Raw genomic sequence first — 23,680 nt, forward strand, 5'->3', positions numbered from 1 at the left:
AACTTCTTCATGGTCCTCGGTCCCCAAACCGCATGGGCCAACCTCCCCGTCGTCATTGATAATACGACCGACTGGATCGGACGAACAATCTCACACATGCGACAGCAAGGACACCAACAGATCGAAGCGAAGAAGCAACTGACTCAAAGCTGGACTGAAGAAGTAGACAAACACTTCTGGGGCACTCTTTTGGGACAAGGTGCCGCGAAGACAGGCGCCTGGCACGTGGGTGGAAATGTAGAGGGGAAACCTTTGAGATGTTATTGGTATTTTGGTGGTGTTCCTCGATATATCGAATTGTGTGACAAGGAGATTGAATCTGGATATCCGGGTTTTACATTTTCGAATGCTATCAAGGCCCATTGACTTTGATAAAACAATTTGTGGGCTAGCAACCAGATCCCTATCTACGTTTATATAGTAAAAACGACATCATCAATGACACATCCATCCACTCCTTATCTGCCCCTAAAACTTTTATCTCATGTATCTTCCCATCACCCAGCCTCAGCGAAAAGATAGCCCCATTTCCTCCTAAATGTCTCCACCATGACCCACGCCGCTGGATCCCAAGACTGAAACCCCGGTTGAATATCGAAAGATTCCTGCGTGAAGATATCACGAAAGAAATCTTCTTCATCAAACCCGTTACAACTCAGCGAGATGGCATTATTTCTCATCGCTGGAAATGGAAATCTATCAATCCAGGGAATGTGAAGAACCGTCATCTGCATGTGTGTCGGGTGGAGGGGTAATGGCGTCTTTCCTGTGCATGGTGGTGATAAGATTGGAATTTGAATGCCGCAGCGAAGATTGAGGATTATCCCGTTTTCGAATAGTGCTGCTAGAACGCCGGAGATGCGGTTGGTTAGGAGACGGGTGTCGAGCACAGTCGAGGTTTGGGGAAGGAGCTCGGTTTCGCTTGAGGATGGTGATGATGATGGTTGAGTCGATGGGCTGGTCTTTGAGGCTGTACTATCGGAGCAGACAATTGTCGATTCAGGACTTGTTGAACGTTGTACTATCTCGAGGTTCCTTGATGTGTGGTAATTCAACAAGGCACGCCTAGATTCCGCAAGCCTCTTTCCTAAACTCGCATGTCAAACCCGTTCAAAGTGCGAAATGTGGGAATACCTAACATACTCCTTGCCCGTTGGGCCAGCCGATCTTGGACCCGTTTTCTTTTCCTGGGGTCTTTGACTTGATACCAACAGTCTGATTCAATGGTCAAAGAAAGAGGAGGTGCATGGTCCTCCACGTTCATTGGAACTACTGCAAGATCTGTTTCTGACATTGCGTTTCTGGGGCCGTTGGAGGACGAGGAGTACCGAAAAGAGTGAGCCACGTGTTTCTGTGTCGTGAAATGAACGCCCTGGGATTCTGACCGTTCATGGAGTCTTAGAAGAAGGCTGGAGAAATGGAATCTGGGGGAGGAGGAGGGTTAGGCGGGACACGGGCGCGGGGGTGGATCCCTCGACCCGGTTATCGCGCTCATTCTGTGTAGATTGCCGGTGACCCTCCCTTCGGCGTCCAGACTTTGTCATCTCGGGCGAAAGTTGAAGGCAATTAGATGGAATCGTGCGGTCCAAGGACATGGTCACATGCGGATGATAGGAAGTGAATGCGGAATAGGCTGGTGAGCAACAGATTAAATCCGAAATGGTTCCTGCCGGAACCGACTATCAAGTAGGTATATCTCCCTCACTATATGAGTGTTTGCATGGACTTTTCACAAGAACACCGGTGATTCTCACGCTGCTACTTCAGCGTCTCAATATTTCCACAGCGGTCAATAAATCATGACGTTTCCTCGTCAGTGTTTCCCGACGTGCTCTTGTAACTGGTAGCTCTTGTGCGATTGATTCCAATTGTTCAGCATCTAATGAAAGGACCCATTCCTGTGTGAAGGCAGCCAGAGGACTCATAGGTCCAGTCAATAAGCAGTGATCGACAGCTTGCTGGTAAACATTGTCAACGAAACGTTTGCGCGCAACCTTGTAATAGGACAATAAGATGTCATGTATCTCTTCTTTGATGTGATCCACGTTACTCTGACTTCTGGTCGTCTCTCTGACGTCGTCAAGATCAACGATGAGATTGTCAGTGATTTTGGGATGAAGATTGAACTCCATCTTGATCTCTTGTCGAGATTTTGATTTTAACACGTTGGCCTTTCGATTACCACGGGCATGCTGAAGGTTTTCGTTGAAGTAACGGTTTACCGTATATGGCCTTTTGTTTCTCTCTAGCGACACAAGGAATGTTGCTTGTTCCATCGCTGCTTTGTACCTCTTGAGCACTTCATCGGAAATGCAAGCCCACAGCTCTTCACGAACCCGCGCGTCGGTACAAAGTGTGTCCAGAGTAATGACCATAAAACGGTGAATGACCACAACCACATGGCTGATGTAGAACCTTGTCATTTCTTCCCATTTGCGAGACTGCTCTTTGAAGGCACTTGAGAGAATAACTCCACTGAAGGTGCCTAACTCTATAGCACGGGATCGAAGATAGAGTTCTTCCGTCCAAGCCATAATGCCGGGTTTTGGATCGTCGACATAGCCGTTCTTACTGACGATATTGTCAAGGATGCTAAACTCGTCGAGGTCGACATTTTTGAGAAAATCAAGTCCTTTTTTCGAATGTGTCTCGGACAAGACATCGCTTTCCTCGTCTTCAAGGACCTTCTCGCTTTCAACTTCAGGGGCGGGAGGGGCCTCCTCACCACCATCGAAGCCACAGCCCTCGAATGAACGGTCGGTTATGTGCCTCATTCCGTTCACATTGCCGATGGATTCTTGTTTGTTTTTCAGAGGACACCCGCGGTAAAATGGATTCAAGATCGTCTTGTTTAATAATTAGCTGCTTAGGCTCCTTGGATTTCCCCAGTTTATCTATCCAGTACAATACCCTGGTGGGGACAGAATATGCTCTCCCCCATGGGGAACACACGGGTCTGGACCACCAAGATGGACTCGCATAAGTGGTATATATTAGAACAACAGACTATGACCCTCCTGTCATGTAAACTCAAGAGTACTAGGAGCTCTGTAAATTCGAACAAACCTTTCATCATTCCGGCCAAAACTCTGAAGAAATGGCAAGGACTAGTCTTTACAACGCCTGGGTATTCACCGTGATATGCTTTGCAGGATATTCCTACGGCTTCGGCTTCTCCGTCTTTGTCACGACGATTGGACAGCCAGGTTTCTACGAGTATTTTGAACTCGACCCTACGACCAGCTACACGGCCCGCATTCTTGATGCGACCAATGCTCTGTTCAATTTTGGGGCTGCATTTGGCGCTTTGGTCCAGTCGCCGATTGCGGACAAATATGGTCGCAGGATTGCCCTTGCTGTGGCGGGTGCATGGTCGTTGATTGGGACGGCTCTCGTGGCAGGATCGGTCCATGTGGGCATGATGATTGCTGTGCGTCTTTTTCAAGGATTTGGTTTGGGCATGATTCTTGCTTTGGTGCCACTCTATCTCAATGAAGTGGCTCCTCCGCGCCAGCGAGGTTTGATTGCTGGTTTAACGGTCTTGAGCTTTGGTACTGGGTACTTGGTGTAAGAGTGTTCCCTACCGCTGGCTTCTGCAAGGAGGAATGGTGATTCTGATTGATTGTGCAGGTGCTCGTGGGTGGCAGTTGGCACATTCAACGCCAACGCGACGGTGCAGTGGCGGCTACCTCTTGGACTTGCCTGTCTTTCCCCGCTACTTCTGCTCTTGACTTTGCCGACGATTCCGGGTAAGTTTGTGCTAGGTTTATCCAGATATTCTGCTGATGTGTATTCAGAAACTCCTCGATATCTGGTGTGGACGGGGAAGAAAGAAGAGGCCTGGGCTGTGCTTCGCCGGCTTCATCATAACACCGAAGATCCAGAAGATCGTCAAGCACATGCTGAATTTACTCAAATTGTTCTTCAGGTCGAACACGACAGGGAAATGAAGGTTGGATGGATCCAGATTTTTAAGATTCCGTCCATGCGCAAGAGAGCCCTTCTCTGCATGTTCTTATTGTAAGTCGAGATTTGGAAGTCTGTCACCGGGATTGGAAATTGACTTGATATCTAGATTTGCAACACCATCCACTGGCGTAGGTGTCTGGAGATTGGAGGTTTCCTGGATATTGCTGACTGGAGAGTAGATCATCGGCATCTCGAACTATCTTCCTCTCATCTTTGGTGGACTTGGGCTGGATGGGGTCTTGCCCCTCGTGATGTATGGTATGTTACATGGGTACCGAGACAAGGGATCTTCAAGTGCTCATGACAAATAACAGGTGTTTGGACCACAATCGGGACTAGCATGGCTCTTATGAGCATACTCATTGTTGACAGAGTTGGCAGACGGTCATTGCTGGGTAAGTATAGAAATAGATCTCCTCAAGGGGTGTCTCGTTCTCGGTTCTCTGGGGCTAATTATGAACAGTATGGGGGTATCCTGTTCTCGCCGTTCTTTTGATGATACAGGCTGTTCTGCAGAGTCAGTTTCTGGGGACAGACAACAGAGGCGGTCTTGCGGCCTGCTTGGTATTCCTGTTTGTTTATATCCTTGTGTTTCAGCTCATCGATGCTCCCGCGTTCATCTGGGCGTCGGAAGTATGGCCCACTGCATACCGTGCCAAAGGAATCAGCTTGAGCTTCTTTGCCTTTTTCGTGGGATCTCTCACGTATACAACGCCAAGTGCACTGGCCTTTCGAAACATGTGAGTTTGCATTGAGGTTTAGAGGACTTGGCTTGAATTGATGGCTGACTGATATGGCATAGTGCCTGGCGGATGTACCTTTTATATATGGGACTTTGTCTGGTCTGTGGGGCGATCATTTACTTCTTCATCAAGGAAACCAAGGGTCTTCCGTTGGAAGAGTTGGCAGCGCTCTTTGGAGATGAAGTTGTGGTTCATATTACTGCGGATGGGACGGGGATTGTGGAAGACGGGGAGCTCGACAAGATGGCAGCGATTGTAGGCACTGAGCATGTCGAGACGCTGGGACCAAAGACGGCAACATCAAAAGAGGATAGTCAAGCGGCCATACCACATGTCAAGACTGAAGGGGTGTAGTTGTAGGAGAGGATGGGGGATGAAGGATGAAGGATGATGGATGACGGGGCTGGGGAAGGCTGCGGTCACGTGTAGATAGGGCTGACATGTCGTACAGAGGGAGGCCTGACCAATGAAGGGGGGTGGCATGACTCGCACGCCTGGGCCACGAGGGGCTCTGACATCGGGGCGTCTGAGGGTCAGTGAGGGTCTAAGGAGGTGGCGGGGGAGGGGCCCGAGAGCCTACTTAGGGATTTTTAGTAAGGAGGCTTTAGGAGATATTTCCTTAGGGAGTTTAGGGCATTAAAAATCTCCTGAGTTACGTGGCTCTTACGTCCTTTTCTGATGTTCTCTCCGGCATACACCCAAGACACATCCATTCAAATGTACCTAGGTACGTATGCACACTCTTTATGCAAAGCGATATCCTGCGATATCTTGCGTCACTCGATTCATGCTGGACAATCTTTCAGTTCTTTCAGTCCAATCAATTGCATGGCGGAAACTTGCGGGCGATAAGCATTTCTCTCCATGATTTGATACGAGTTCAAACCATTCATCAACCGCTTCGACTTCCCGCTCGGCCTCGGTATTGACGTCTGTCTCCTGCAGTCATCGTTCTCTCTCATCCTATCAATCTTGTCATTGTTGAATGCGTCGAGAGATGGCGTGCATCCGATGTTGGTCACTACCCGGCCACTGCCTCGTGCTTCGTGCTTGGTGCTTGGTGGTTGGTACATCTGTCCCTGGCACGTTCATACTCCATCATGTTCATATCCTTTTATCTACTTAGTCGCCATGATAAATGTGCGTCTCCCAGCCCGTTCCATCCTCGTGCCCCTCGTCTAATATCCTTCGCCTGATCCCTTGTCGTGATCACCATTCCCTCTTCCTCATCTCAACCCACGGTGTTTTGTGGTTCTCAAGCCTCTTTATTCTGCCTTTGTCTCCAATTCTCTACTTAGACTCTGTTACATTCGCCCCTCTGTGGGCTAGATGGCCCCGTCGCCCTCGCCCATTTACGTCACCTTCTACCACCACGTGTTGCCCTCAACTCGACTATTGATTCATTCTTTGCCCTGACCTCCAGGAGCAAGCCATGCCGATTGCAGTTGGCGGCTTGCTTCTGGATCGGGACTAGGAGTCTCTTTTAATATTTGAAAATATTCTTTTGTGAATAGAAAGGATGGGCAGGCACCATCTCAGACTCCCCGATCATCTTTACCTTTCCCCTCCAACCCCTCCTCCGCCAGCACCTTATTCTTTGGCCTCTGCTTCCTCATTTCTCCTCGTCAGATCCGCCGCTTCTTACGCTTCTCCCACCATTCTATTCCAGGATTCTGGTAGATATCCAGCACTTTCCGTCAGCGACAGGATACCAGGACTACGAGTTTCTGCGGGTGAGCATATATACCACCGTGGTGACCACACCACAACTGTAAATTACGAATGAATGGCTGACAACCCTCTCCTCCCAAAAGCCTTTCTCTCTACTCTTCGAGCCAACCTCGTCCTAGAGTCTGACTCCGCTCCTTCATCCGTTGCCAATACTCCCGACTGTCTTCGTCCAGTCGCCATGCCATCATCCGGAACCCTCCTACCACCTCCATCCCCCTCTCCCCTCGCCCAAAATCCTACATATTACCACGTCACCCAAGACACTCCCACCAGCGACTCGACCCCCTCTTCCAACCCACTCGACTCAATCCCCGGACTTACCACCCAACCAGCCATAACAGAAGATGACAAAGTCGAAGGTCTACATTTACTCGCCGACTCGGTCGCCCAACAACGACAATTAGCATCAACCGCCATCCTCTTCCACCCCACCACATTAGCCATCCTCATCCTCACCTTCGCCCTCTGCTACCACTATCTCTACCATGGATCACGATCCGACTTCGCCATCATCGGCACCACCACCTCCGGCATATTCATGGCCGTCCTAATCACCGCCCGCTGGCTTTCAAGCGGATACATCGAACAAGCCGAACGAGTCGGCACATGGAAATGGCTCAACCGTGGACGAGACATTCCCAACAACGGCATCGTCGGTGAAGAGGACGAAATCCTCCTCACCAGATTCGGAGATCAAGTCATTGGAACGATTGTCATTCGCGGTATACGTGAACGTTCCACCACGACAACTTCACCTGGTAATTCATCGCCGAAGAAATCTCGAGCCAAGATTCCTGTCACGACGTTGATTCGTGGGTGGACTGTGAGCCGGAAATATCGACATAAGGGGGTGGGGACGGGGCTTTTGGAACAGGCGGTTGAATATGCTCAGCAGAACGGATGGCAGGGGCCGGAGTTTGCGTCTGATCATGCACATAGTGCGAGGATCTTGCCGGAGACGTTTAATGGAGGGTTTGTGAAGAGAGAGGCAATGGCGAGGGAGTTGCTGGATGGGGTGAAACAGGAGAAGAGTCAGGGGATGAAGAATGGACGGAGAGTGAAGAGATGAGAGACGAGGAGAATAGATTTCATTATTGGATCTTGGATACTGGACTCCCCCTGGCTAATTCAATTCATTTCTTTTGTCATTTCTTTTGTCTTTGGTTTTTTCAGGTTGGATTTATGATGGACTTTTGTCTACCGGTGTTGAGATGGAATGGAATTGTCAGGAGCTTGGTTGGTTGGTTGGTTGGTTCAGATATGATATACCCTTCAGAGACAGACAGACAAACGGACAGACACCTGTGATATACCCCCAAGCAAGCAAGCAAGCAAGGAATGGATTGATAATGTGGATGTTCATGGTGGTGGCGATGCTTATACTGATTTTGATGATTTCATGATACAAATGCATTTATGCTAGTATGAAGAAATGAATCATTACAATTACCCAAACGTTTACATTGTCTTGTGTCGTTTTCACCGTGAGAAAGAAGAACTTGGAACCTATGATGCCTTTTAATAGCTTGAAATCAACGCAACACGTCTTAAGACAAAGTCATCCGATCTCATCATATCACACGATTTTATTCCATCCCGTCCCAACAAAACACATCATAGCATAGCATAGCATAGCATAGCATAGCACAGCACATGCATTTCGCACAAGACCTACCAACCTTGTGTTTAATCTAATGTTACAAGAAATACTCGCCAACCGGTTTCTTCGCGGGCATACCCCTCGTCCCTTGGGGCGCGGCCTCAAAGACACGATACCTGCGACCCGGAGTAGCCAGGTTCCAAAGTACACCGGCACCACCGCCATTGCCATCCCCTCCAACAGGTTCACGTCGACCTTGATCTCCATTTGCTCTCGTGACACAACCACCGTTACTGCCATCTTCACCGAGTTCAAGGATAGCGGCCACGTTGCCACATCGGTAGCAGTAGTTCGGCGCACTCCACACCGTAACGATCGTCTTGTCGAACATTTCCTTATAACCTTCCATGACGAGTTGATGGGCGCGTGCGATCAAACTAAGGTCGTTGTTGTGGTTGAAGTGGCGAACGATATCGGCTCCGAAGAGGAAACCCGCGCCGCGGGGTGAGAGGCCCCAGCCTTCGATTTCGTCGGGGTCGGACCACAGAAGGTCGCACATGGCACCTTCGTGAGGGACTTCTTGTTTTCGGTCGATGAGTCGGATTTTGTCGACGGTTTCGATGAGTGGTGATAGACCGCCGTGCACGCATAGCACGGCGCCGGTGGTGGAGGTGGGTGGAGTGAAGAGTGAGCCTGTGGGGGGTGACATTTGAGAGGATGAGAGTTGGGTGTCGAGAGGGGAAGGGATGTCGATATCTGGGGCAGGGGATATGCGTGATGCGTTCATGGATGATTGAGCGTTGAGGTTCATGTGGGTGAATTGGCGACGGAGGCTTTTGGAAATGACGTCGCCGTTGGCGTTGAGGACTTCGGATTCGACTTCGCCGTCGTCGTCCGGCGCGAGAGTCGTTTGTGTGTCTTGTTGTTGGAGGAAGGATGTGTTTGAATTGGGAGAGGATTGGGGCACGTCAGTGGTTGCGCCGAGGATGAGGGCGCCCAAAGCGAGATAGTCAAAAACTTCGCAGCAGTATCGCCATACGTTGGCGCTGCCGTACTTTCGGATACATTCATCGTAAAAGCCATAGACGGTGGTGATTTGTCGAGATTCGTGATTCCCTCGTATTAACGTGATGCGATCGGGATAGCGGACTTTGAGACACAACAGGAGGAGAAATGATTCGAGAGAGTAGAAACCCCGATCGACAAAGTCTCCCATAAACAGATAATTGGTGTCGGGTACATCGCCACCAACTCGGAAGAGTTCCATCAAGTCGTGGAACTGACCGTGGATATCACCGCAGATGGTCACGGGGGCATCCACCGTCACCACGTTGCCCTCCTCTATCAGTAGTTCCCGCGCCTTGTAGCATAGTTCGCGAACTTGGGGTTCAGGAATCGGCCGACACGCACGCAATTGCGCAATGGCTCTAAAGATGGTTGTCAGTGAGCCGAATCAAACCACACCCAAGCGGCGTGAGTTGCCCCGGGGTTGCGAACAAAACTCACTTATCTAAGTCGCTCATCGTGTGACAGACGAGCTGGGTGTGTAGATGGTCTTCATGGGGATGTGACAATTCAACAACTGCAACAACTGGTCTATGATGATGGCGCGAAGGAGGTCGTCGTCAATTTAGCGGGAGAAGGACAAGTTGGAAGAACGTCGCAGATTCGGGGAAGCGCAGCTGAAATCGATGGAGCAGATGCACACACACGCTCAGAACTGACGAAAAGCGAGTTCGAAGAAACAGGATGTCAATGCTGGTAATGCGCGAGACGGGAAGGGAGATGTGAGATATTACTCGTTGTCGCAGAATCGAGATTGACAAGCGCAAGAAAGTCGTGGCGAGACTGAGTGAGTGAGTGGCTGGATGGATCTTGGGTTTGGGTCTGGATTTGGGATCTGCAGAGGCTGGAGGCGTCGATGAGATGGAATTCACTTGATGGCGAGGAGATTAGATTAGATGTTAAGAAAGAAAAAAGGTACTTGCCGCCTTTGCAGGCTGGGATATGTGGCCAATCATGTTCTGTGTAATCTCACTAGTGCCTGTTGGGTCATCCACTCAGATAAAGTCCGTGATTGGTGGAAGCTCATACAATTATGCAGACGTCTTGTCTGATGCACACAGGAAGCCCTTCAACTCATTTGGATCCTTTGAACAACCTCAACTACTATACTACACAGACGGACAAGACGAGGCTGAGTCTATGAACTCAGTGGGTTCCGGAAGAATCAACACCTAACACACGCCCTGACGAGACTCGTTGACTCCAGCCTCATTCTCATTCCACCCATGGCCATACAATAAAACAACCAAGCTCAACCATACCTACCACCACCTCTCTCATCCTCCCTACCTCCATACAAGATGCCTCCACATTTACATCCACGGTCGATGGCCACGTCGACTCTATTTGCCGGCACATTACTTGCATCGTTTGTGGTAGTAGGCATTCCACATGTTTTCCCTTGCCCGCGACCACGAACGCGGTACGCCGACTCACCACCTCAATTTGACGAACAAGGCAAGCCTATACCACCACAGCGAATGAGGAGGAAACTTGTATCTTCATCGCCTGAAACTGTCGATGGCGACAGCACACAGAATTCAGCACGCCAGCCAGCAGTCAGAAGAGCGTTGACTTTGGCGCAGCAGAAGGAGCTAGAAGAGGAAGCCGTGTTGTTTAGAGAACTTCAGCGCGAGGCAGATGCTCTAGAGAGGGAAGCAGGCGAATGTCCTGTACCGAAACCCAGTGGTGTCATCGGACGGTTATTGGGTTTCACCGACAGGGCCAAGGAACAACCACAGCAGCAACAACTACATCAGTCACAACCTCCGGTGGACCTTCAGAGGAGGAGCTAACATGAAGTTTGGGAATGAAATAAAATGAAATAATACTCCACCACAATCGAGTATGAATCATGGTGATACAACAGAGAAATAGAGGTGCATGGAAGCTCTCTTACTATGGTTTCTTTCCACCATCATTCGAGGAAAATGGTCAGCAGTATTTTCCTGTGTACGCAACACGAAGGCATTAAGGATTATTCGAACGCTGGGATACACAGTCTACAGCCAGCAAGATGACTTGAGTTGATAGGAGGAGCAAGACCTGAATTTGCAAGCAGGCAGGCCTTTTGCCAGTGATGCTCTCTCTCAGTCTAGAGCACTAATGTACCCAACAATATTGTACACCTCCATTGATATTCCTCCATGAGATACCTCTCCCTTCCCAACCCAATCCCTGACAAGGTATCATCAATTCCAGCACATTGCGTTGTGTTGCTTTCCAACATTCCCGGCATTGCGCCAAACACATAGCAAAAAGCTTCAGGTCAAGCCCAAATGACCAATGTTCCATGTCGCATGTCCGTTCCCAATTGCCACCGACAAAAAAACAAGAAAGCAAGCAAGCAAACCCATTCCCAATCTATCCAGCACAGTCATAGCATAAACAAGCCAGCCCAACCCCCCAAAACCCACAGCCTGTCGCTCTATCTCTCACTCTTCTTCTGCTTCCACTTCTGCTTCTTCGACAACATGACTCTTCACATCTTTGTTTTTGGCACCCGTTTTCCAATCAAGTTGTTCCGCCACCTGAGTCATTCGATCAAAAACCGGTTTTCCCACATATCGCCAGAACCCACCAGCTCGAATACACGTCTCTCGTTGCTCATTCTCATGACGTTCCAAATCATCTTTGACCAAAGTCTTGAGATTCGCCACAATAGACAGACGATTCGCAGTACTGATGGCATCTCCATTCCCATTCCCATTCGTCGAAACAAAATTATTCTTCTTCGCACTTCCCAGCTGCACATGACTCGACCGAACCGCCTGAACATCCTGCTCACCAACCCCCAACTTGACCAGCACCGCTGTAAGTAGCGTTTCCAACTCCTCAGCCTCTTCATTGAGTTCATCCTCGGCCGCAACACTGAGTCGTCCCCTCTGAGACTTTCGGCGATCTTTTTCTCGTCGACTCCGCCGTCGTTGAGCAATACTATTCATCAAAGCCTTTTTATGCGCTTGGATACTCGACATAAACCCCATGTTGCGTGCAATGACTTCTTCGATCGTTTTGTCGGATGCCAATGGATGGGTGTTGCGTGTTTGTTGATCGGCTTCACCGTGCAAGATGCGATTGACGGCGTCGACGTCTTCGCTGCGGACGGTGACGATGTGCTTCGCTTGGTTCTTCGCCGCTTTACTGGTTGATTTGGCCATTTTGGCGGCTTTTTTCTGAGCCCGGAGCTCGGCTTTGGTGAGTTTGGTGACGGTGGTGGGAAGCGGGGATGTTGAGGATGTGGATGTGATGGTTGAGGTGTCGTCGTGTTCGGGCTCGAGCTCGAGCTCGTCATCGTTCTCGTTGGCGACTTCGTCATCATCATCGTTGTCATTGTCATTGTCAGCATTGTTGTCAGCGTCAGCTTCAGCATCGAGAAATTGAAAATCGTTAAGCCATGGGGCAGCATCGAAATTTCGGCCTCGGTTGACATTGACAGGGAGCTCTTCCAGGCCCATTCGGGGGACTCTGAATGTGGCCGGATCACCGCAAAAAACACATGCTTTGTATTGCATTACGAGGTCAGCGATCTGGTATAAAAAAACAAGTTTAGCATCTGCCATATTTGCTTTGTTTTGGAAAAGTTTCTCCTTACTTACCTTTCGATGACGGTTGTCATGCAATTCATCAGCTGAAATACAAGCAAAGCAATTGTGACTGGTTCCGATTGCATGCATGGTCTGATGATAGCGGTAGCATGGTATAGAGTGAACTCCATAGCACGTTTGTCGAGCTTTGGGGTTACTCATTTTCATTGCGCATGAATAGCAAGAGTGTTCTGTACATCATGTTAGCTTGTGATGAATGATTCTCACTGACGATAGTCGCAGAAGTCGCCGACGACGACACCAATGACGCCACTTACCTAGACCTGAGGCGGTTTCCCACCTGAAGGGTGCGTTGGGTGTTGCGGGATCCATTGTCGCCATCGCCTCCTTGGTGAGAGATTCCCTCATGGATCTTACTTCGGGCTTGAGGTCTGGGGTCTTTGGTCTGTGAACTGATGTCTGTCGCAACCGTCGAGGTTAGTGCAGAGAGGAAGAGAACCTGTGCAGGACTTTGAGGGTTCTTGTAGGGATAGTCGAACAGCACAAGGAATGAGGATGACCGGTCAGAGCGCAGTGGTCAGCTGAGAAGGGCGAAGGGCGACTGGTGTTCACTGTTTGAGTCGCTTTGGTGTAGGGATGGAGTGAGAGAGACATGAAAGAAGGTGGTGGAAAGGAAGACGAACAAAGACCATGAAGAAGTTGAACGACAGACCGCGATGTTGATCTTGGTCAGTCGCGGACTACTAACAAAACAACCATTGCCTGGGCATGGCTGTAAACAGTTCACTGGTTGTAACTGTTGGTGAGATAGTGTTGCGTGGTGGTAGTGAAGAGACAGTGAAGGCTGCGGCGACAGTCAATCGCAGCTCACTCTCACCCTCAGTGTGTCAAACGGGGTATGGCAGGGGTATGGCACGAGAAGAACGCTAAGAACGTAACGACAGTGAAGGGAGATGGTAATACGAATTCTGCCAACGACTCACCCTAGGTAGGCACTTAGATGAGACAGTCTAAGGCATGATGACTCTGGAAAAAGGAAAATCCGATCAGAGTCGAGGGGTCAGACAATATCCATAAGTTGAAGTGTGGCTGACATTGACAAAGGGTCTGGGAGGTGGGCAAGGCGGCACTGCGTTGGCACCTCTTTGAGGGTGGAAGACAAGACACCACGAAAGACACAAAGAAACCATCCAAGATCAAAGTACCCGCCCGATAGAGACACGGCGATTCCGAGTGACTCATGTAAAGTGCCGATTACCAAAGACCCATCATGGATTGGATCAGAAAGCCAAAGCACCAGGACGAACCGTTCCACTCCCGAAGCCCAACTTGACACACCGAGCAGTTGAAGGAAGAACCAGGACAACGCAAATAGGAGTGTTCATTCTGGTTGTCTGCCAACAAAGACGAAACAAAGACATGTATTATCTTCTTCAAAGGAGTGAGTATGAGCGCTGTCCAACGGCCTCAAGATTTCCTGATGGTTGGAAGGTGAGGACAGAGTGGAATATGCTCCCAATTACTTCATGATCCAATCAATACTTCAAGCAGTTGTATTCGCAACCGAGCCTCGATGGCTTTCATGTTTGCTCTGTCCACATCTCAATCGAAAACCAACCGGCCTCGGCTTCAGCCTCATTAAACAAACATGCCCTGTTCGGAGATGGCAAATGTTCCGAGATATCCAGGATTGTGTAGCCGAGACGCACCAGCGACAAGTCAAGTACAGTGTCTCGCCTTAGTGCGTTCCCTAATCGTTAATCTTTGGCTGTTGTCGATGGTGGAGGAACGGGTGCACACATTTTGTGAATCGCCATCTTCTCGGTTCTCTCGGACCGATCTACTCAGCAATATCTCTGACAAGTCTGGCGGTACACCACACATATGGATAGTTGCGTTGATACCAATTGACAAATGTCTTTCTCCCGGCGATTCGGGGAATAGTAGCCCAGCTGCCTCCGAGGCAAATGTTGTGTTTGCCGTCAAAAAAGTCGGCCGTGTAGCCGGGATACAGGTCCATGGCCTTGAATCCATCATATGGCGCAAGTGGGGTACTGGTCCATTCCCACAGCCCGCCTACATCTGCTTGGCCTCTGAGAGAGCTGCTGTGGGTGATAGGCTGTGGGGTCCAAGTCTTGAAGCCAACAGGACAGTTGTTGAGATCAACAAAGAGCTCATTGGGGTTTGGGGGAAGGCTGCCATTGGCAGCCTCCCCTGATGATTGGTTGGACGGTGGTGTTTCTTCTACGCCTTCGTTTGAGAGATGACTGTGACTGTCAGAAAGAGGTTATCAAAAGGTCATGGGTCAAAAACTTACCCGTTCACTGCGGAGATCAGCTTGCTCGGCACTTTCTCCAATGTATCCTTTCGGCTCTCGACATGGTGATAGATGCTGCGAGCTTCTTCCAAGGTTGGGATCCTTCCGTTGGCCCACTTGGCATAAGCGGCCAATTCATCGTAAGAAGCCATCACGGGCCAGTCCAGTGCGTGTTTGAGTGGCAAAGGCCCCCATACAGTTCTCAGGGCCTTATCACCGAGGAATTCGGATGATACCACCTCTCTGCCGACTTCTCCATTGGATACCGCGCCATTGACACCGTTCAAAACTGACCGTCTTGCGATCCAGGAAGCCGGGAGTGACGAATTGCCGGTGACTTCCAGGTAGTATGCGTAATCACCATTGCTGATGGGTCTGCTCTGAGCCTCGAATGCCGCCACCGAGACAGTGCGGGAAGGTCGTTCATTGTCCCATCCAAAATATCTATCCGGTCCATGGTGATTCTCCGGATCATCCAGACCGAGGGTGACCTCTGCTGCTGGAATTCGATGGAATTTGTTTGCAACTCGATTTGCTCTGGCCTCGTCTGCTATCTGCCTAAAGTCGGGTCTCTCCGTTCCAGGAGGTGGCAAGATCCTGTCACTTTGAAGTAGCATGTACAAAAACGTTTCCAAATGCATTGCCTCGTGCTCATATGCAAGCCAGAGTCCCCGGCCAAGTCTCCGATCTTGAACTGCCTGGCCAGATTCGAGACTGTCGGCAATGCGTGAGCGAACACGCTTTGCATATGTCAAGATGTCATTGAGAGCCGGCCAAGAATCTGGCACTTCACTATGGTCATGGCAAAGTTCTGGGTTGTCGACGTCTGGGAAGGAATTAGCTTATAACAGGAAAATGCGTGTCGCGTCGACGTACCAGGATCAATCCCACGCTCGAAAATTGACCAATATGATGCCGGTTCCGTTGGCTTGCCGTCTGTTGCCTTTGTGAAATGGATATCTGGCTCAGACGTTAGTCTCCTGCTGGTCATGATGAAGAACGATACGTGCCAGCAAAGGTGGGAATATGCCCCAAGTAGAAAATCAAGTCGTTTCGCAACTTGATTGGCTTATTCAAAAGCTCATCCTTGGGTATCATAGACCTCGTGACAACATCCCAAGCAGTCCACAATTGCTGCCAGTCATCTGAAGATGGGATGGGGTTAGTTGCATACTCGGCAGGCTTTGTAGCAAAATTGATGGCTGCTGGGGACAAGAGATGAATGACTGGAGCAAAGAGTTAGCGTTGGTTCTGAGAGTAGCACTCCCAACCCTTACAGTAGTCAGCACTTTTGTTCCCAAACGCCATCTGCTGGACCAGGCCACTGTCATGCCACAGTTGATCACTCTGGGCTTCTGAGTACTTGAAGGACTCTTCGAAAGGGAGTCTTTCCCCTCTCTTAAAGCTAAAGTCTTTCGTTATAATGTCTTTCCGAGCCAGGTAGGTTGCGTGGTGCCTGTCCAGCTGCTCGTCGTACCGACCTTCGACTGACCAGTCCTCTTGTCGGAAAACTTCATAGCCGAGGAGTGAGTTGGCGTGATCGAGACCATTCCTATAGAACCTCTCCGTCACCAACTGGGAATCATTGTAAGCTTTAAAAACACGTTGGGGGTCCTGGCAGGCATCCAGCCCAACAAGAATGAGATCGGCAGGCCCAAGGACAGACTTGATCTTGGTGAGAAATCCAGCAGCATCCTGTCGCGAAAAGTTGCCTAGGGATGAGCCCATGGTCATGACACAGGTCGACTGATCGCCGCTGGAGTTCGACAACCAGGTCAGAGCATCATCATAGGTCCCATGTAAAGCATTGAAAGAGACATGTTGGTATCTGCTAGTATCGATCTCTGCGAAAGTGCGCTGGAGTTCAGGAAACGAGAGATCCAAAGCGTAGTAGTCGACATTTTTCTTAGCAGCCTCAAAAGCTTCCAAGAGGATGTTAATTTTGCGGAGATTTCTGCTGAGGGTTAGAACGACCTTTGAAGGCAAGACGCCCAACATACCCGCTTCCAAGCTCAACGATGCGGGAGTTCCGGGGGATCTGAGTCGCTATCTCTCGAGCGTGTGTTTCAAGAGCCTCGATCTCGGCGTTGGTAAGATAGTATTCATCCAGATATGTGATCTCCTCGAAGATCTTCAAGCCCTTCTCTGCAGGAAATCAGTACCTTCTTTCCGATGCGTCATCATCACACCAACCATCGTAAAGAAGCAGAGTAGGGAAGCTCCTCGGCTGCTTGTTTGGCGGATCAAGAGACTCCTTGAGCATGCTGAGAAGGGACTGGCCGGATTTATCGCCCCGAATGTCGAGGAATCGGACTGCGGGTCGCTGACTGGTGGCCATGGTGAAAGCCGGATGAAGAACCTGGCTGATGGTACGAGTCATGAGGGATTGCAGGTGGCAGGCGGCTTCACGGTTTCACGGGAATGTGGTAACTTAGGGAACGTTCAGGTAGATATACAAGGTCCAGTATCCAGGAGATGTCTCGAGTGTAATCAATAGAATGAATAGCAACAGTGTCCAGGTACGGTGGCCATCAGGCTCCGCTACCCGCCGGTACAGACCCATGCTTACTAGTGTTGGAGCCAATGACTTCGTCCGAGCGTCTTTTCCTCGAGGTTGGCTGAGGTTAGCCACAACGTCAGAAACAGGCATAGTTGAGGAGCCAGTTGTGTTTCGACGAATACCCAGTAGGAACAGAAAAGCCCGAGTTACACAACCTACCGATTTGCTGGCCTGTGAGAGGCGTTTTTGACGCAGTGTGGGGAATGATCGGGAATCAAGACGCCCTGTAGTGTCCAGAATGACCCAGACCCTGACGTATGTCCACTCGTAGGTTCTCCATTGCTGACGGGCATCATGACGAGTAGACGGAGAATTGAGACCGCGGGGCCATTGCTTCAGCCCACATTGAAAAACACCACGAATCCAAACGTTGAATAGCAACATGCTCGGCAGTGCGTGGCATGGCATGACCCGCAGATGAGAACAAGGAGGGAGAGGGGAGGGAGGCCTCTGTGGCTCTGGAGGCGTGGCATGGAAGCGAATTCCATGTTTGCGGGGCAAGAGCCGTGAAGTTTCCGAACATGACAATTACAAGTCGTTCTAAGGTTAAACTGCAGGCAGCAACCCAATCAAGTCTAAGTCAAGCCCCACCAGCTGACAGATACGGAGCGTACGGAAGTTCCTCCAGATGGCAGTCACATAACCCTTCGGATGCTGTATACTGCTACATGATTTTCTTGAGATATTAAAAATACCTAGTTTCAGTCGGAAACCTTGGATCAAGACAAAAGACAAAAGAAAGTCCATGAGTGACATCCTCAATGTAGGTAATCTCAATCTTTGTCATCTTCGAGCTGCAATTGGATATCCTTCGAGGTTTGTTAAGGCAGCGTCACCTACGCATAGTTTGGGAAGGCACAGGCACAGGAATTTTGGGGATGGTGCCTGCCCGTACCTGTTCAATTACGTACTCGTGCAGGAATGTTCTGCACCTTCCATAAGCCCCTCATGCCACTCCCTGTATGATTACCTCAACAATCTGATTTCGATTACTTGCTGTTGTTTTCTGAACCAGGGGGGACTTCTGATCATCCGCTCTAGTTCAGGTCATATCTCGGCTACCCCACGGACTCGACCGTCAGCAGATCGTGGAGTGAACATCTTACCATAAAGGGTAAAAATCTCAAACATGGAAGACAGCCACAACAGCCACGACAGCTTGTAGTCAGGCGTGTCAGGCTAGAGCTTACAGGTGCATGTCACAGTCATGTGCTCAGTACTCTGTGGCATTGTCGTCGTGCAGACCTGGCAGGCGAAAAGTCACGAGTTTCATGTGCCTTGATTTCCAGGTTTGCGGCTGACAGAAGTTGGAGAATTAATCACGTGTACCTAATCCGGCAATCTATTTTCCATTCCTCAATTGGTAGGTTTTGACTTGTCCATCCAGAACACAAGGCCTCACATCGCATTATTAGCTGCACCACCTCTTCTCAACATAATACACGACGCGTCCGGGACGCGTCAATACCAGTTTTGACCTCTCTGAAACAATATCTATCGTCTTCAGACTATCCTTTGCCAACCATGAGCCTGTCACAGTCGACCTATTGTTGACCTGTATATCTCGCCTTGTCCATACCCTCCTCCGTCCCGCCATGTCCAAGTCGGGCAATTTGGCTGCCTTGTCGGCCGTGCTCAACCCGTCCGACAAGCCTACAATATACTACGCTGAAGACCCCCCCTACCTACCTCGAATCCTCATCTTCTACTCCCCTGTCCAGGCTGTTGGCTCTTTGTCGACCACCTCCCGTATCCGTGCCACAATCCTCAGCGCAGCCGGATTCAAAAGTTTTGGTGCATTCTCAGTCGCCCCTAATAGCAGCTACTACTCTGCCGTCCATAAGTTGCCAGAGGACAGACAAAGGGATGATGTCTGTCGTGGCATCGCATTCGCTCTATGCAGATACTTCTCAGAGGTACCGACCGAGGTAAAAAATGCGATTGCAGAAGAAGTCCAGCAAGATGGACTGGGATTGAAATGGGGTCAGTCGCACGCTGCCCAAGTGACATGTCGTATGAGCAAGGTCTTGAACACAGACGAGATACTCGATGCGTTACGACCTTTCTCAAAGGAGAGACCCACGAGTCCTATCTCGCCCGTGAAACCACTGGCCTCCATCAGGAAAACCCGACCTTCCTTTCTTCCAGCAGATGCCGCTAATATCGCATCTACTCGCCATACCCATGCAGCCACACCAGGTCGGAGGGTACCAAGTGGCAAGTCAACTCGTTCCACTTCAACTTCAACCCCTGGACCTAGGAATTCTGCACCAAAACACTCATTGGACCAGCTAGAGTCACTGCGCTTCAAGATGTGCGAGTTTGTCGACACAGAAGACAGATATATCACCAGACTACAGGATTTAATCGATCTTGTAACAACCCAGGGCCGGACCCCAAAATCCCTGACTTCGAAATTCGCCAGCTCTCGCAATCAGAAAGCAGTCAATGCCATGATTCAATTTCCGTCTCTGCTGGACCAAATCAAAGACATAAATCTTGCATTCCTAGACGACATCGAGACAGCCCTACAGAACTCAGAAGACGCAGCTCTGACTTTCCTAGAAGAAGCGCAGTCCAACCCGGCTCTGTTTCAGAACTCCAAGGATCCTATGGGCATATACACCTTTGCCAAAGTCCTCCTTGCACATTTCCCCAAATTCCCAATGCCATATCGAGAATACTTAGATCTTCACGCTCAGATCTCATCGAATCTGACCCAATACTTGAAAGAGGGGACCACATCCGTCCAACAAGCACCATCATTGCTTATGGAGCCCGCACAACGAATATCACGATATGGGCTGTACATCGACACCATGCTGCCTCACGTACCCACCCACTTCACCGTCGCCGTGCGCGCTCTAGAAAAAGCACGTAAGATCATCGCCGAAATCTGCGAAATGGAACCCGCCGCATCCACCATCCTCGACTCTCTGCGCATCGAGCACGAATTCCGGAAAGGAGCACTATCCCCCACAAAACTTCTCTCCGGCCTCACACGATCCAACGGCACTGTTCGAGAAGCACCCGCCTTAACCGGTAGTACAAGAGACCGAGGCAAACCTCGCTTCTTCCCCAGCTTAGGACGAAGTCTAAGTCGCCGACCTAAATCTACGCGACCAGGCCTGTCTGGTATCCTCTCAGAACAAGATCCGGACCAAGCCAGCAATATCAACAGTTCGACATTCCAAATCTCAACACGTAGCGATGAGAACCGGCCACACACAGGCAGTTCGGGCATTTCATTCCGATCACTCTCAACCAAGAGACCTCAAACCGCTGGCTCGGGCCGGTCGGCGCCTAGCCCTGGTCCTAACTTACCGATTTTGCATCCGAATAAATCACCCAACAGCCCCGAGGAGGGCGGTAGTATAACTCGGCAGGTTGGTCAACATCGTACGATTGAGGAATACAAGGCCGCGTTGGTGAAGGCAGAGGACGAAAATTACAAATTGTTACAACAAAACGCAGACCTGAAGCGGCAAATCCGCGAATGTAAATGTGGTGGGGTGGTGAGGAAGTGATACGATATGACGGTTGTTTGACTTGGTGTCAATTGAGAGAGCATCTTTTGATGCACAGCCTATGCACATCCTCGAGCAAGCCATGACTCGAGAAATATGGCATGCAACATGCACCTTTGAACGAATGAACTATTGAATTCGTTGGGTTCTAAAAATAAATGAGATGAATTCCCTGAATGCGGGTCATGACGTTATGTGGAGATATTTCAAGCGCTGTAGCCTCGTTCCTCGTTCATGATAGATACCTAGGTAGAATGCACGGGCAGCTTTCAAACCATTCATTACCTTTTGTGCACCGAGGACATACATCAACTGTGGGGACTTTTGTGATGACTTGCTTTTCTAACGATGTTCTATGAATGGACGACAGTCACTATTAACATGGACAAGGACTTCTATCCTGGACACAATGATTGCCCAGACACTTATCTAGCCAGGACACTCGTCGTCGTCGCATATGATGTCGCATCCTGGTTGACCCTTCAAACATCATCGTCATCATCATCAAACTCGGGTCTTACGGCCGCCCAACCACTGTTATGTCTCGCCATATCGCGATCCGTATTCAATCTCAACGCCCTCGCCTTCTCTGGATTCCACCTCCAACATCTACTCGTATAGTCATCCGCCACAGTGATGAGATTACCATTATTCGCCCACGCCACCGCCGTCACTTCCTTAGTGTGTCCGCCCACCAGCGCCGTGCCGTGATGGTAGATAGGGAAATCATCCATATCTTCCTCAGCAACCGAGACTTTACCCGCGACACGGTCGGACATAGACGAAAGTCGCGTTAGTCTCGGATTTGATCTAGACTCCAACGGACTTGATTGTTGAGAGGCTTTGTTGAGATAACGTTCATTGGTAGGAAACACCACGGCACATTCCTGGCCGCTTCCAATCGCAATCATTTCTGCACTATTTCCATTCTCTGTATGTTGTTCAAGCTGGCTGGATCGGACTGCGAGTTTGTCGTAAAAGGTTGCAACTCGTAAGTCTGGGTGGCGGAATCCGTACAAAGGGCCCAGGCCCGGTCTAGATGTCTTCAATGGTTTGGAGCGGGCTGTCGAGCAGGCTGACATTTCAGGGGCCCCTCCCAACACGAGATGGGATGTTGAATATGCGTAGATAGTATGGTCTCGACAGGCAGAGTACAGTCGTGAACTGTCTGAACTCATGGCTATTGAGGTAACTCCGAATTGACGGTGTTGGGCATGGCTGGCGGGTTCCTGTGTTATTGAGACAGGGGTTGGTCGATTGGTCTGTGTGAATGATGTGCGCATATCCCATAATTTGATGATCGCATCGTTTTCAGAGGCTGTGGCAAGTAAGTGGGCTCGGCTTTCGCTGATGAAGGTACATGTGGTGATAGCAAACTCTGCTCTTCCCGCGACGGTCCCGGATTGACGCTTGCCTCTGGACTTTTTGTATTTGTCAAACGATGTGTGGGCCTCGGTGATCTCGTTTTCGGGAGAGATCTGCTTGGTTTGGCTCCAGATCTCACGCTCGAGCCGTGACATCTTGGTCATGAGTGTAGGACCTTCAATTTGCGGACTTCTCAAGTCCCACATGCATACAGTACCGTCTCTTGAGCAAGAGGCAAGGATCTGATTACCAGAGCCTGGCTGAAACTGTATTCTCTTGACTGATCCAGTATGACCCAGGAGGTTGTATACGGACACGCCGCGATCGATGTTATAGATGTGGCTTGTCTGATCACCGGAGGCTGAAGCAATGAGCTTGTCGTCGGAAGAAATCTCCAGGTCCATGATGGCATTATCATGGGCACGCCATGTTTTGATGACTGTTGGGAACTTGACGTAGCCTTTGTTTCGGACCTCGTCCCAAGCATTGTGGATTCGAACATTGCCGTCTTCGTCGGCTACTGCGACCAAAGGGGTGTTGTTGAAGCTTGCCACACAAAACGGCAGTGCAGCTGACGCGGGAAGTGTACCGCTGTAATTACAGACATCCCCAGGAGAGCTGTAGAAGTGCGCTGTGTCATGCTCCCATAACCTGCTGTCATTTGTTTCTCCGACGGCTGTCCTTCCGCCAAGTTGCTTAGAAAGAATGCTGGCAGAAGAGGAAATCGTTCGATAGGGCAAGATGCGTGGAGGGTAGATTCTAGGTATATCGTGTTGATCTTCGTCGTGACAGTCATCTCCAAAATCGTCATCGTCATTATCTGTCTCGATGCATGGGTCGTCATGCTGAGGATTCAAATAGGATTGATCATGCTTTTCGGCTCTTTTGATAGGGGAGGACGGTATAGACGCTATCGAGCTGAAAGAGAGCCTCCGCTTCTTTGCTGGTCTGTCAGCGTCGTCATGACTAGGTAGTTGTAGCTGAGACACTGTATCTGCACGACTGTTCAGCCTTGCAGATGAAAGCTCTTGTAAGGCTTTTCTTGAGGCTCTGGCAGCGCGTTGAACATTTCGATGTCGTGGAGTGAAAAACTTTGTGAATCGTTTTGGGGTGACCGAGGGATTCTTCTTCACTCGTTGACTTCGTCGTGGGCTTCGATTCTCAGTAGGTGGTAAAGCAAAGGTAACGCCTTCAGCTCGCGAGGACCGTTCTGGAGTCCGGTCCATAGCGGAAGGGAAACAATCTTGAACTGGTG

At 49.9% G+C, this 23,680-nt stretch overlaps 7 protein-coding genes across 7 annotated transcripts; 3 read left to right on the top strand and 4 right to left on the bottom strand.

Annotated features, from left to right (window-relative positions):
* Positions 1 to 5,894: 5,894 nt before the first annotated feature.
* Positions 5,895 to 7,826, top strand: PV10_04655 (uncharacterized protein). The gene is made up of 2 exons (XM_016369228.1): positions 5,895 to 6,445; positions 6,527 to 7,826. Exons 1-2 carry the CDS (start codon positions 6,232 to 6,234, stop codon positions 7,510 to 7,512), a joined length of 1,200 nt encoding a protein of 399 aa, XP_016225016.1. The 5' UTR covers positions 5,895 to 6,231; the 3' UTR covers positions 7,513 to 7,826.
* Positions 7,827 to 7,892: 66 nt separating this feature from the next.
* PV10_04656 (serine/threonine-protein phosphatase 4 catalytic subunit B) lies at positions 7,893 to 9,969 on the bottom strand. Its single transcript, XM_016369229.1, has 2 exons — positions 9,550 to 9,969; positions 7,893 to 9,470 (listed from the first exon to the last, which is right to left on the bottom strand). Exons 1-2 carry the CDS (start codon positions 9,564 to 9,566, stop codon positions 8,141 to 8,143), a joined length of 1,347 nt encoding a protein of 448 aa, XP_016225017.1. The 5' UTR covers positions 9,567 to 9,969; the 3' UTR covers positions 7,893 to 8,140.
* Positions 9,970 to 10,181: 212 nt separating this feature from the next.
* On the top strand, positions 10,182 to 11,235 carry PV10_04657 (uncharacterized protein). The gene has a single exon (XM_016369230.1). The coding sequence runs from the start codon at positions 10,410 to 10,412 to the stop codon at positions 10,902 to 10,904; it is 495 nt and encodes a 164-aa protein (XP_016225018.1). The 5' UTR covers positions 10,182 to 10,409; the 3' UTR covers positions 10,905 to 11,235.
* Positions 11,236 to 11,543: 308 nt separating this feature from the next.
* On the bottom strand, positions 11,544 to 13,028 carry PV10_04658 (uncharacterized protein; the record flags this gene model as incomplete). The annotated part of the gene is made up of 3 exons (XM_016369231.1): positions 11,544 to 12,638; positions 12,708 to 12,886; positions 12,974 to 13,028. 3 exons carry the CDS (start codon positions 13,026 to 13,028, stop codon positions 11,544 to 11,546), a joined length of 1,329 nt encoding a protein of 442 aa, XP_016225019.1.
* Positions 13,029 to 13,721: 693 nt separating this feature from the next.
* On the bottom strand, positions 13,722 to 17,442 carry PV10_04659 (uncharacterized protein). The gene is made up of 7 exons (XM_016369232.1): positions 17,167 to 17,442; positions 16,974 to 17,118; positions 16,251 to 16,927; positions 15,984 to 16,199; positions 15,850 to 15,933; positions 14,974 to 15,799; positions 13,722 to 14,923 (listed from the first exon to the last, which is right to left on the bottom strand). Exons 1-7 carry the CDS (start codon positions 17,351 to 17,353, stop codon positions 14,497 to 14,499), a joined length of 2,562 nt encoding a protein of 853 aa, XP_016225020.1. The 5' UTR covers positions 17,354 to 17,442; the 3' UTR covers positions 13,722 to 14,496.
* A 1,686-nt stretch (positions 17,443 to 19,128) lies between these two features.
* Positions 19,129 to 21,060, top strand: PV10_04660 (uncharacterized protein; the record flags this gene model as incomplete). Its single annotated transcript, XM_016369233.1, has 1 exon — positions 19,129 to 21,060. One exon carries the CDS (start codon positions 19,129 to 19,131, stop codon positions 21,058 to 21,060), a length of 1,932 nt encoding a protein of 643 aa, XP_016225021.1.
* Positions 21,061 to 21,542: 482 nt separating this feature from the next.
* On the bottom strand, positions 21,543 to 23,651 carry PV10_04661 (uncharacterized protein; the record flags this gene model as incomplete). The annotated part of the gene is made up of 1 exon (XM_016369234.1): positions 21,543 to 23,651. The coding sequence occupies one exon, from the start codon at positions 23,649 to 23,651 to the stop codon at positions 21,543 to 21,545; it is 2,109 nt and encodes a 702-aa protein (XP_016225022.1).
* Between the last annotated feature and the right edge of the window lie 29 nt (positions 23,652 to 23,680).

Source organism: Exophiala mesophila (genome assembly GCF_000836275.1).
Source record: "Exophiala mesophila strain CBS 40295 unplaced genomic scaffold supercont1.3, whole genome shotgun sequence".
Lineage (NCBI taxonomy): Eukaryota > Fungi > Ascomycota > Eurotiomycetes > Chaetothyriales > Herpotrichiellaceae > Exophiala > Exophiala mesophila.

Bases quoted from the DNA above. Each gene is read 5' to 3' on its own strand.
- PV10_04657 (XM_016369230.1), top strand. From the start codon at position 10,410: ATGCCTCCACATTTACATCCACGGTCGATGGCCACGTCGACTCTATTT.
- PV10_04659 (XM_016369232.1), bottom strand. From the start codon at position 17,353: ATGACTCGTACCATCAGCCAGGTTCTTCATCCGGCTTTCACCATGGCC. The intron at 16,200-16,250 runs GTAAGGGTTGGG...TCTTTGCTCCAG, and splicing joins GAACAAAAGTGCTGACTACT to TCATTCATCTCTTGTCCCCA. The intron at 15,934-15,983 runs GCACGTATCGTT...CGTCTGAGCCAG, and splicing joins GCATATTCCCACCTTTGCTG to ATATCCATTTCACAAAGGCA.
- PV10_04655 (XM_016369228.1), top strand. From the start codon at position 6,232: ATGGGCAGGCACCATCTCAGACTCCCCGATCATCTTTACCTTTCCCCT. The intron at 6,446-6,526 runs GTGAGCATATAT...TCCTCCCAAAAG, and splicing joins AGGACTACGAGTTTCTGCGG to CCTTTCTCTCTACTCTTCGA.